This window comes from Epinephelus lanceolatus, chromosome 10, assembly GCF_041903045.1.
Source record: "Epinephelus lanceolatus isolate andai-2023 chromosome 10, ASM4190304v1, whole genome shotgun sequence".
NCBI lineage: Eukaryota > Metazoa > Chordata > Actinopteri > Perciformes > Serranidae > Epinephelus > Epinephelus lanceolatus.
This window is the reverse complement of record NC_135743.1, coordinates 19,480,367-19,493,262: the sequence shown is the minus strand read 5'-3', so window position 1 is coordinate 19,493,262 and position 12,896 is coordinate 19,480,367. Positions and strand designations below refer to the sequence as shown.

At 40.2% G+C, this 12,896-nt stretch overlaps 1 protein-coding gene across 1 annotated transcript; it reads right to left on the bottom strand.

Moving 5' to 3' along the window:
• Positions 1–6,279: 6,279 nt before the first annotated feature.
• Positions 6,280–9,811, bottom strand: LOC117266366 (uncharacterized). The gene is made up of 3 exons (XM_033641527.2): positions 9,672–9,811; positions 9,521–9,579; positions 6,280–7,307 (listed from the first exon to the last, which is right to left on the bottom strand). Exons 1-3 carry the CDS (start codon positions 9,713–9,715, stop codon positions 6,544–6,546), a joined length of 867 nt encoding a protein of 288 aa, XP_033497418.2. The 5' UTR covers positions 9,716–9,811; the 3' UTR covers positions 6,280–6,543.
• Between the last annotated feature and the right edge of the window lie 3,085 nt (positions 9,812–12,896).

Sequence of the window (12,896 nt, the reverse complement as noted above, 5' to 3'; positions counted from 1 at the left end):
AAGGAAACTTTAAAGCTCCACACAGTCACTGGTGTTTTCATTTAATCAACCTGATCGGACCTCATTTTAGGATTGTGAGGGTGTGTACAGACTGCGCTGAATTTACTGACTCCCTTGTCAGCAGTGGACAGGGTGTGTGGGTGCGCAGGGTCTTTAAGGGATCTTAAAAGTTACCACAATTTATCTGGGACATGAATGTCTAGAGGAAACGTCGGGAGGTTACCAGGGGGAGTCTGTGATACTTCACTAAAATGAGAGATATTTTATTCTAGGCCAGAGTACTGGACTGATAAATTTCTCCAGACCTCTGAAACTGTACATATTCTGCAGTAAAGGATCATGTATGTGATATACTAGCTGCCCACATTATGAAAGCCCCCAGATGGAGCAGCCATATGTCCTGAGAAGTGACAGTGTGGAAGGTGAATGTGTCCATTATCACTGTTACAGTCAGAACATGTGTGGATGCTGTTTGTGTCCTGGCATATGTGTTTAATTCACACTAATGTAATGTCTCTATCATAATGTGTCTGCATCACTTACACAGCTTAAACTCCTTGTGCAGTAATGGTACTTAGAATATAATATTGACTCTGATTATAACCACAATCATTCGTCGTATTCAACATTAATGTGTCCACATACCCGAGTTTCTGTACTTGGTCGAGGGAGACGATGGGACACTGAAAGAGAGAGAGAGAGAGAGGAGAGAGAGGGTCAGTCATGCGCCGACTCACGCTCTTGCTCCTTACATGCACCCAATCCACTCCTATCTAGTACCTGTCACACGCTGGCTGCAAAATGGAATTGACTATTGATTTCCCCCTTACCACAGGTCAGTTGTGCTGGCAGGCTATAGTGGGCTCACAGAGAGCCTAGTGTGGGACAACAAGAGGAGAGCACAGGGACACTGGGAGGAAACACACACATTACAAAACCCGCACAAACACACGAGCACAAACACACGTTCTTATTAACCACCACTCATGGGATTGTGTAAAGGCAGACAGCGGAGGTTGCTTTGAAAGAGGTGTGTGTTACGAAACGTGTAGCGTAACACACTCAGGACATGGCAGAGCGGTGATGAAACCGTGGTGGGATTTGTTTGTGTGGCAGAAAAAGTTAAATAAGCATATGTTTCAAAGAGTTGAGGAATTCTACATTTTCGAGGCCAAGTTTTGCCACACTGAAACACAGCAGTAATTCTTAACTTTAATGGCACGTGACCCTTTAAAATAATGTCTGTGTGTGACTCTTTATCACAAGTTATTATCATTATGGACAGAGTTTTGCCTCCTTGGGAGTGGTTTATTTGTGCAATTTTCAGTGTCTTTGAGAAGTGAAAGTACACAGTGTTTCATAAGAAAAAAAAAATAGAGAAGAGAAAGGCGTGTATCACTAATATTCAAACAATTTAGTGTCCCATTAGATTTATCTGTGAAGCCCTCGGTGGGTCCAAACCCCAAGTTTGGCAACCATCGACAGAGAAGACTGTTAAGGGTTTGTTAAACAAGTGTTTATTAAGTCTCTACTTTGTCGTTAATTGTGGGTGTCTCGAGCAGGAAATGAGCTTCATCACACTGTGCCGGCTTAGTTTACCTCTGATACACACTGATATGATTTGACATCAACAGATGTTAAAAACTACCATTGCTATTTGTCAAAGCACACAGGCTACTGTAGAATTTAAAATGGCAAAAGCACCGTCCTTAGTCCTTAGTTTTGAGCTTGAACCTATGGGTACATTTTGCCAAACACCAATTCTAACAGCTCAGGTAATTTGCATGCGATTAGTTTTCTTATATTTTTTGGATGTTTGACTTATTTATTATTTATTTAGGTGTCGATTGTGTTGGTTTGTTGATAGTATGATATCTAGGATCACGAGGAAAAAATAGGGAGTGCTGCGCTGGGTGGGTTAAGGCTCTGTGTGGGTAGTTGTAAAAAAATCAGGTGCTGTTCAAGGATGGTGCAAATAGTCACATAAAGATTAAAAACAACGACTGGCCAGCTCACTCAGTGTAAAAGTCTATAGTACAGGCAGGCAGTCCAAAAATGCATCTAAGGCACTGTGACTGTAGTTAAAAATCCTTTATCAATACATGGATAAATCAACGCGTTTCGAGTGTCTTCATCAGGGTGTTAAATGCTTTGGAAACAGGTGTGCCATTTAAGAGGGTCACGTCATGTACTAGACAAAAGCCACACTGACAGAAATTACAAATGAAAATGACATAAATGTAAACTATAAATAATTAATATATGTAGTAACAAGAAAAAAGGTTCAATGCCAAATAAACAAAAAGGAAACAACAGTGAGATAAAGTAGGAATTGTTATATATTGTGACAAACCTGCACATTAAGTGGCAGAAACTAAAAAATGTTAGATATGTATGACCTATGTGTGAACAGACAACAAACTCATAATGTGTATAAAGTGTTTAACTCATAACTAACAAAAGGATTTGACAGTATCAAGGATCACAATTGAAAAAAAAATCTGGAATTTATTATGTCATCCTTGACGTTTTTGTGGTTTTCATTTCTTCATCCCATGTGATGTCAAGTATTTCAAACTTCCAACAAACGCCTGAATGCACCTTCACACAACGGTATGCACTACAGTCTGTTCTGATTTATCATGCACTGATTAAGTATACATGTTGTCTGTGTCCCTGGATTAACTTTATAGTGTTCATATACAAACTTTAGACATTTAAGACATTTAGTCGAGCTTTGGAAAACGCTTGTAAAACTTAGTCGCCTAAAGCCAACAACATAAACGGTCCAAGCTCCACTGGACACTAAGTTGAGTGTCACGACTGTCTCTGTGGGCTCTATAAAGTTTTACTGTGTGTTGGTCTGTGGACAATGATCCGACTGACATCAGAACTAAACTGGTCTATGGTGCGTTTTGTTGAATTCTGTTGAGGACACCAGCTCATGGGGAGCGCCAGCATGTGAAACCAGAAACTTTATTTAATGACAAACCAGAGGGCTGCGACTGTTTTTGTGGCCTCATTTCTAAATATGCCCAGTGAGGTATTTTGGAGCATTCATTGGTTCATTTGCCTTTTTCAAACTGCACAAAAGTAGCCACTGTTCAGGGTTGTGAGGAAATAAGAAGTGCCTAAATGTTTGCACTTTTTTTAGGTAAGCATAAATGCTTTATGCAGGCACACACACACAGTTACAGGCAGTACAGGCAGTGAGGAGTGGACTCTATGAAGATGTGAATTTTTTAATGGTGCAGATGATTACAGAAAGCGTACAGTAAGAAATGTGTGAAATATAAATAGCCCTGCAATAATTGATACCTGTTTAATTTTAATAAAAACTGTCATAGTGATGACTGTAATCTGTTTTAGGGCCTCACCACCTCACAATAAAACAGCAATATAACAGTAATATTCTTGTTATTTTATCCATCATGTGGATAAACAGGCAGTTTACTGTGGTGTTTTAGTGGAAAAAGTAGCAAAACAATATGTAGCAGTGCAACACCACAAACCACAGCCTAAAAAATTAGCATAGCGTAAAATTAAAACCCCTCGATTCCTCAACAGAAGTTCCTCTTTTCAAATGTCACATTAACCCTTGTGTGCCTTGTGTTATGAATTGCATTCTGCAGCTATTTTATTCTGTCCACCTTGTGCAGATAGTTAGTCCTCAGTCCTCTTATTTTTTGTCAACTAAACAGATGGACCTACTGTCAATTAGATCTGCAACGATAAATCGATTGCAATTGTAAAATTAACTGCTAATTTGATACTCAATTATTCGGTTTGAGTGATTAAAAAAAGCCAAAATGTTCTAAATCTGGCTTCTTTACCCACCTATGACAGTAAACTAAATATCTTTAGGGTGTTGACAAGACCTCTGAGGATGTCATCTGGACTTTGGGAAACACTAATCAACATTTTCACCATTTATTACAGACGAAACAACCAATCGATTACCTGAGAAAATAATATAAACTGTTAAAATACTCATTAGTTTCAGCTCTACTGTCAGTCCCTCTGTTCATGTAAATTAATCATATGTTTCTGGGGTGTACCACTCTCTGTGTGAGATTTGTTGTCAATCATCTCATCTGCCTCGGTGTAATAGTTGAGTTAAACTGTGATGCAAAGGGAGACGATCTGATATAAAGAGATGTCAGACTTAGTTGTCAGTCAAGTCATGCTAATGAACCTTCTATCTGGCATGTTGTGACATTAAACCGGCGAGCTGCTGGCGATGTGCGCTCTGTGTTTTATCTTAGGTTGCTACAACCCACAGGTTTATACCCAGCTGATTCTCCTACCTGCTCTGATTTTCGCCCTCCTTTTTCAAACTGTACAAGGGGTCATTAAGTCATTGATCGTGGGTAAGGAGGCGAACAACTGCAGGGTGTCATAGGAAGTGAGTGTGTGGCAATCAGTGACAGCGAGGCCCGGCTGAAATCCTGTGCTAGAAGGGTAAGTATATTTGGCTTTATGGTTCTTGTGATACACTGAGATCATGGATGTATTATTCAACAGGCCTATTAGGTACAGGCCCAATGATCCCCAAGTATCACCACCCCCCTCACTCATTACACATACTGACTACTCAAAATCACAACAACAACAACAACAAAAACACACACAAAAAGACAAAACACATGGATGGAGAGAGACACAAAATGGAGAGAGACACAAAATAAGTACATAAACAGGTAAAACAACCACAAAGAAACATGATACAATAAAGAAAGATGCAAAGCTGCCTCAGAAAGACACAAAACAACCACAAGGAGACACAAAAGGACCACAAAGAGACAAAAAATGACCTCAAGGAGATGGAAAACAACCCTAAAGACACACACAACAACCACAAAGAGACACAAAAGGACCACAAAGAGATGGAAAACAACCACAGAGACACACAAAATGACCTCAAGGAGACACAAAATGTCCATTAAGAGACACATAACAACCTCAAGGACATTTAAAACAACCACGAAGAGACACAAAATGACCAAAAAGAGAGGCGCAACAACCTCAAGGAGATACAAAGTGACCACAAAGACAGAAAACAACCACATGAACGTGCAAAACAAACACAAGGAAACACAAAATTAAAACAAAGATACAAAATAACCAAAAAACACATAAAGTTGCCTCAGAGAGACGCAAAACAACCACAAGGAGACAAGATATGAATATAAAAATCACAAACAACCACAGACACACAAAATTACTACAAAGAGACAAAACAACCAAAAAAGAGAGTTGCCTCAAAGAGACACAAAACAAACACAAGATGACACCGAATGACCACAAAGAGACACATAACAAAAAGATATGTAAGGGTTCGCAAAACCACCACAAAGTCTATGAGTGTTGCTCCTCTGTAGGAGAAGTGGTGGAGCATCTTTCAGAGTCTCATACTGCACCTAAATCTTGACATTAAAATAATTCATGCAACATATACTCTGCTTCTGGTTTTGAATGTAACCCGACATGTTCAAAACATGTGGTCTTCAGGTGGGCTTCCTGCGAGCTGCCTGCGGCTGCTCAGTGTCCCTTCTCTCTGCCCAGCCTGACATCTTGTATGATGTATGGCCGCTCCTCACTGCCTGCCTTCCCGCTCCCCATAAACAGTTGATCGCTTTACTTTGTTCTGTCACTCATTTCCTTTTACACGTTTTGGATGAGTGCTCATAACTGACTCTCTCTCTCTCTGGCTCCTGATTGATTGATTTATTGGTCAATCACTGAACAACCTAACCCGCCTTCCATTTCACACTCTTAAATGTCTTTCAATGAGGAATCAAAGGGGGGGGGTTGACTTATGAAGCTTTTCTACAATTAGTCTGGTCTCAGAAATCCATCTGTGCCTTTAGCTGTTGCTCTGCTTTGTAAAAAGAATTAGAGTGAAGGTAAATATTTTTGCATTTACTGACACCAGGGACTCAAATTCCAGATCTAGGGCTGCATTTTAACACCTCATTGTCTCTGTTAGAAATGTCAGAGCGCTGGTGAAACATGCCATCGTTGAAAGACCAAGGCTATTTGGACAAATTAGCATAACCACTAGTAGTACTTGCAAACAACAGATTGTAAACAGATTAGGGGATTTGTCAAAAGCTGACCTTCTGTTACGCAGCACCTGTGTTCAACAAAGTGAGCCAAAAGGATACCTGCAGTTCCCCTTAGCGCCAACAGATGGCAGTCTGGTAACATCCAGGCCTCAGTGAGACATTATGATGAAGGGAGGAGGACAAAAGGCAGAGAGACACTCAGAAATATAACCATTAGTAGTTTTATATTCAGGAGAGAATGTAAGCTGTGACTTGTCTTAGAGCTACAGGTGAGGAAGCAACAATGCAGGAGCTTGTACACAGATAAGTTGGACATTGTTTCTTGCAGTAAAGGTTAGAGAAAACCAGACAAATGGATTCTGAAATCATTGTTTTTCCCTTCACAAAATGCTCGCCTGTTAACTTTAAGAACCCCTCACAGGATTTGACAAGACAGCCAGGCTATGTGTCAGACCCTTTAGCTCAGTGACTTATTCTAACTGGACCTGATTTCGCTTCTCGTCAGATGTCTCAGGGCGGGGTTACCTTGAAAAAATTGTTTGACATTGAGGCGTCTGCGCAGCGGCTGAGCAAGATGGCCAGAGAACCTAATCCTGTTCAGTCTACCAACAGCAGCACTTCTAGTCATCGCTCTGACGCGGTCTTTGTCGGTGATGCCGGATGAACCGAGGACAGGGACTCCTCTTCCCGGGCCGTTTCCAGTTAGACCCCTCTGGTGAGCACCGTGACCCCTGCTTCTGGGCAGGGAGAGCCCACTCAGAGACATGCCACGTCTATTTGGGACAGACTCGTCAACAGCAAGGTCGTGCTCGTTGTAGACAAATGAGAGCGGCTTGTTGCGACCTTGAGGATCCCAATTCACAAGGTCAGGCTGGCCCCGGGCTGCAGTCAGAGTTGGGGGGGCAACATGCTTGACCTCCTCAAAATTGGACTTGCGGTTAATAACTGAGCGTCCTCTGGGAGGGCTAAGCACTTGGTCGGTGGTGTAGTCACTTTGAACTGGACTGTAAGTGCCATGCCAACTCCTGGGGTGAGCCTGTTTCTGTATCCTGTCATGTAGGGATCGCACTTCTGGTTGACTTTGACTGTAGGAGGCCACGTTAGGTCCAGTCTCATCCAATTCAGGATCACTGTCATCGTAAGGCTGAGGACCAAACGGCATCCTGTGGGGGGCTGGTCCATGGAGATCAGGGGCTCCATAGGCCCCAGGAAAATCCAAACCCAGGGCAGCTGCACGGGCTACAGCAGAACAACATACAGACATATTAACAAACTAGGAATGCACTGATTTATTGGCTGCACAATGGTATCACTAAACTGGGTCAGTAAGAAACCTGGGTGTCATTTTAGATTCTGATTTCAGTTTTAAAGCTCATTTTTATTGCTGCTGCTTACTGCTTTTTATTATTGACACAATATAGCTATAGCTTAGCCATCAAAATGCTGAGAAGCTTGTTCATGCTTTTGTTTCCAGTCGTCCTGACAACTGTAATGCTCTATACACTGGCCTACCTAAAACTGTCATTACAAAACTACGGCCCATTCAGACTGCTGCTGCCAGGGTTTTAACAAAAACTAAAAAGAAAGACCATATAACTCCTGTTTTATGTAACCTACACTGGCTCCCAGAATCTTTTAGAAATGATTTTAAAATCCTTCTATTGTCTTTTAAGGCTCTTAATGGCACCGTCCCCTCCTATGTTACAGATTCCCTATCACCTTATGTCCCTATATGAACCCTCTCCAAGTTAAGACCCTCTTTAACCATTCCTAATGTTCGTACAAAAATCTTGGGGAATGCTTCTTTTAGCTACTACGCCCCAAAAATACAGAACTCCCTGCCTTTAAATATCAGACTTGCTGAATCAGTGGACAGTTTTAAATGACGACTCAAAACATATCTTTTTAATATAGCCGATAACTAGCAGCTTTCTTTTTATTATACCTACTATGTATTTTCATTATTTGATTAATTATTGATTAATGTATTTATTCTTCTCATATCTCCTTGAATGAGTGTTGTATAATCGTATGGTTTTATTCCGTTGCTGCATGAAAGGTGCTATAAAAATAAAGTTAATTTGTTCATCAGCCGATGTTCCCCTTGTTGACTGCCATCGGCCTCACAGGGAATAAGATGGCATTCACAGATGGAAGTGGCCGATGATTTTTCAATGTGTCACGTCAATTTTGTGCAGTCTACAAAGCAGTGCTCAAAACTACCATTGTCTTGGGGACAACAGAAAAAATGTTAAAGATGAATAGAGATCTTCCCGGGGACATCCTTGCGACAAAAGAATTCACTACTGGTGTGCCAGGTAACGCACCTTATTGATTCTGTGTAATGCGACATAATGAGCAACAAATCTGTGTTGGTATCGACATGAGGAGAGCTGGTTAACATTAGCTGTTAGCAGCCGGTGGCCAGAGCTAACAGCTAACAGAGGTTGCATTAATGCAGCGTTCTAACAGTAATTGTGAGCTTGTGTTTACAACACAGAAGTCTTGAACTTTGAGCTCTTAGAAAATGAACTCTTACGATGTGAATACCACAACAGGGGGCGTTCATATGGACTCTTCTCATAAACGCGGTACACATGACCCATTTTGAAAGCAGCATGAGTTACATTATGAGGGGTTAAAGCTCTGTTCAGTAAAAATGAATACTAAGCAAAGGTAAGTCATTAGCACATTCATGATGTGTTCAAATGTAGTTTTTGATGAGAAACTTTAATAAATAGTTGTTTGAAGGAGAAATTTGTTGATGTTTTCACAGCCGCTTCAAATACATATAAAAGAGGGAATTATGATAGATATATAGTAAAGAGGGTTTGTAGCCATTATTTTTAATAGATAGTTTAAAAAATGTGTCCTGTGAAAGAAGGTTATTTTATTGGTTGTTTCACAAATGTGTATAATTGAATTTGTGTTCATTCAAAAGGTAGTGTAATAAAGGGCTGAATGACTTTAAAACAGTTCAGTTATTTTGTAAAGAGACACAAAACAACCAAAAAATGATGCAAAGCTGCCTCAGAGAGATCCAAAATCAAAACAAGGAGACACAAAACAACCACATGGACAGACAAAACAGCCACAAAGAGACACAAAACAAACACAAAGAAACACAAACTGACCATAAAGAGGCATAAAACTGCCTATAAATAAATAAATAAATAGAGAATAACAAATAAAGATTTCTTTGTTTCCCTGGCACAAAAGGGACAATAAATAACAACAAAAACAAAATAATAAGACACCAGAAACATCAGTATAGATAATGCCCAAATTGTTATTTCAAACATCAGTATGGGCCCAGAGTTTCACTATCTCTGCATCTCTATAGCAGACTGTATTTACTCTCTGTGAGAGGTTTCATTGTTTTGAAATGTCAAATAAACCCGCTAATGGGTAATTATAAAAAGTACTAACATCAATCAAATCTCACTACATACCTCTGGCTGTTTTAGCACAATACACACCTCCAGCTGACACAGAGTGAAGCATGACGGTGCTGCAAAAGACAACAAACAGAGTCAGACAAAGAGCACTGCACTGAGCAGCTATGATTTTTTTATCCACAGGAAACATTAATTTTTAAAATACCTGAAAAGAACCATCAGTAGTGGTACACACATGCCTGCAGCCATATCAGCATAAACTTCACGGCAACGCAATTACTGCAAACACTTGCCACTCTTGACTTCTTTTGCAGCCACTCTGACTGCCCAAAACCTCACCCGGGCTTGATTTGCTAATTACAGACAGCTGGTTGTCATAGAGACCAAAACCCAACCACTGAATCCAGTCAGCCGCTGGCAAATTGCTTCATTACAGGCAATTAGTTAAAATGCCTGCTCGCAGCAGAATTTGACAAAACAAGACATTTTGGTTATTTTTCATTTTAGTGGAACAAACATTTAAAACATGGCTGTGCGACGGGGGTGGGGGGTTTGGGGGGGGGGGGGGGGGGGGTTGGGGGGTGTGGAGAGTCATACAAATATTTATGGTTCAGTCCAATTTGTGATCCCTTATTTAGTCCCAACAACAAAGGTAAAGTCAAAAAATGAAAAGTGTAAATGGGTGCCAGCAGAGTCCTTTGATATAATTTGAATATGATCTATTTTTCAATCTGAGCATAATTAAGAACATCACCTCAGAACTTTAAATTACCTGAACAGGTAGCTAATTACAACTTCTAAACCATTAGACCTAAAACCTTGATAATGATATACAATTTCTGCATGATTACCATAACCACCACAAATTTAAAATGATCTCATTAAGCCTGGCCTCCTTTATTATACGGTTCAAGGAACACAGAAAGCATTTGGAGGCATAGCAATATCAGAGGGTTTTTTTTTTTTTTTTAAATTTTGCTTTTCATAAACACATACAGTTTAAGACTATTTGTAAGAAAAGCACTTTAAAAGAGAAAGGAGCAGAGCTCAGATTCTTGCAGTATGTTTGAGCCGACAATGAAACAGCAGAAAGTGGTGGAAGCATTTAATAATTCACTCAAATTATTTCTGTCAGGACTGACAAGCTAAACGGGGGCTTGATTTAATTCTGTAATTGCACGTTCACCTTTACCCTGAACCCATACTTTGGTAATTAATAGGCTCGAGCTTTATTTGAAGTGTGGCACAGCAAGTAATGGAATTTAAATCACAGGTGATGTGAAACCAAAGACGTGCACGCCCGCTTGGCTGAGGAGCTCACGTTATTTTCTCACCACAGTGTCACCCTGGCAAAAAGTGGCGCCAACCCTAAATCAACCTACAAGACCCCAAACTCTGCTGCTTTGCTTCGAAGACCATCTGTTTTTTTTTTGTTTGTTTTTTTTTGGTTTAAGATGGACTTGACTTTTCTTGGACTTTGCTATTTGACTTGGGTTTCTATTTAGGGTGGAGGAAAAAGTCAATACAGCGTAGTATCACGATACTTTGTGTGACGATACTGTATCAAATACACAGACGCCAAGCATCGATCTTTATTATTTACATTATTAGTTTCTGCAAATACACATTTTAATACATCTTTTGGTACTTGAATAATAAAATCAATTGCTTTTTTGGCTCATTAGATGGTGCTGATGTTTTTATTTCCTGGTGAGGTCAGCAGAGGACTCAGTCAGTGGCATTTGGCAGAGGTTCATCAAAACATAGATGGAGGAACCAGAGAAAGAAATCAGAAATGGCATTTAAATCAAACATCTGGACTGATTTAGGATTTCTTAAAACAGAAGCAAAGGAGGACTTGGATATGACATGAGCGATTTGCAAGCAGTGTCATATGAGAATACTCTGGGAATACTACGAACATGAGGGCTCACCTCACACTCCACCATCCAGAGATAGCGTTAGCCACTGACAGCCAAGCTAACATTAAACTCGCTCTGCCGAAAAATCAACCAACGGACGCACTTAGTTTGACAAAACTACCATCCAACTCTGAGAAGGCTAAGAAAATAATAGTCCATCACCTGCTCCATGTGCAAAGATCTGTGTCCATACAGCATTCATGAAATCAAAGGCTTTCCTTACATGCTAAGAACACATAGTTCCAGTGTTTTTAGCATGTGTACATGACTCTGTCCCAATGTTTTTTCACCGACATAGCAGTACCCAAGTTCTACAGAGAAGCAAAGCATAGAGTTGAGGAATCTGAGTACAGCAGGAAGGGTGGCATTAACTTGTGATGCCTGAGCTTAAAGGTCAGTGGATTCATATGTGAATATAACGGCACATTATCTCACAGAGAACTGGCAACTGCTGTCTCACATTCTCCAAACTACAGCAGTGCACGAAAGTCACACCGGAGCAAACATTGCAGACTTGCTGCAAAATGCAGCACAGGAATGGGGGATTGCCGAAAAAAATCTTGTTGTTGAAACACAATATTATCACGATATTGAGATACAATTTGTTGCAATATATTGGGATTTATTACCCTTTTTCCCAACTGCAAATTATTTACAGAAAGGAAAACTTTTTCATGAGATAAAGTTTTCGGTCTGTTCATCTGACTTTAATCATTTCTATTGCAGCAAAATGTGATACAAAGCAGACAGACTGACCAACACCATCATAAAACCTGTCAGAAATGCTGCATACACTTGACAAACTGAACTGTCAGCAGATTTAAGGCCTTCTGCGAGGCCAAGTGCGTGAGGGAAACACTTCACATGCAGGTATCCTGCTAAGTGAATGGCAACACCCATGTTAGAAGCGTTGTCTGTTACAGCCACAATCCCCCATTCTTGTGCTGCATTTTGCAGGAGGTCTGCAGTGTTTGCTCCCGTGTGACTGTCGTGTATTGCTCCTGTCCAGTCGCCAGTCCTCTGTGAGATAATGAGCCGTCATAGTCACATATGAATCCACTGACCATGAAGTCCAGGCGTAACAAATTAATGCCACCCTTCCAGCACCATCTAGTGGACTGAAAAAGCAATTAATGTTATTATTCTAGTACCAAACATTGTATTAAAATGTGTATTTGCAAAAATTAATGATGTATGTAATAAAAGATTGACACTTCACATCCGTGTATTCATATAATATTGTCACGAGTAAATTAGCGCTACTACACTGCATCGATTTTTTTTCCCCCATCCCTATGTGTAGGTAAGTTTGTGTCTTGGCTGTTACAAAAACAGCCCCTTCCACACATCATAGATACGTCTGCTTGCCTAAAAAAAAAAAAAGAAACAATGTAGGAGATTTGGAGGCGTGTTATAAAGTCATTTAAATATGTGTTTTATAAAAGTGCAAAGTTACGCCTTTTGTTCTTGTGATTATGACTCCACGTATGATCATTTTAACTCAAAAC

What these genes read in the sequence shown, in the direction of transcription:
- LOC117266366 (XM_033641527.2), bottom strand. Translation starts at nt 9,715, where the DNA reads ATGGCTGCAGGCATGTGTGTACCACTACTGATGGTTCTTTTCAG. An exon ending in CTACTGATGGTTCTTTTCAG is followed by an intron (nt 9,580 to 9,671) that starts GTATTTTAAAAA and finishes TGTCTTTTGCAG; the next exon opens with CACCGTCATGCTTCACTCTG. An exon ending in TTGTGCTAAAACAGCCAGAG is followed by an intron (nt 7,308 to 9,520) that starts GTATGTAGTGAG and finishes GTTCTGCTGTAG; the next exon opens with CCCGTGCAGCTGCCCTGGGT.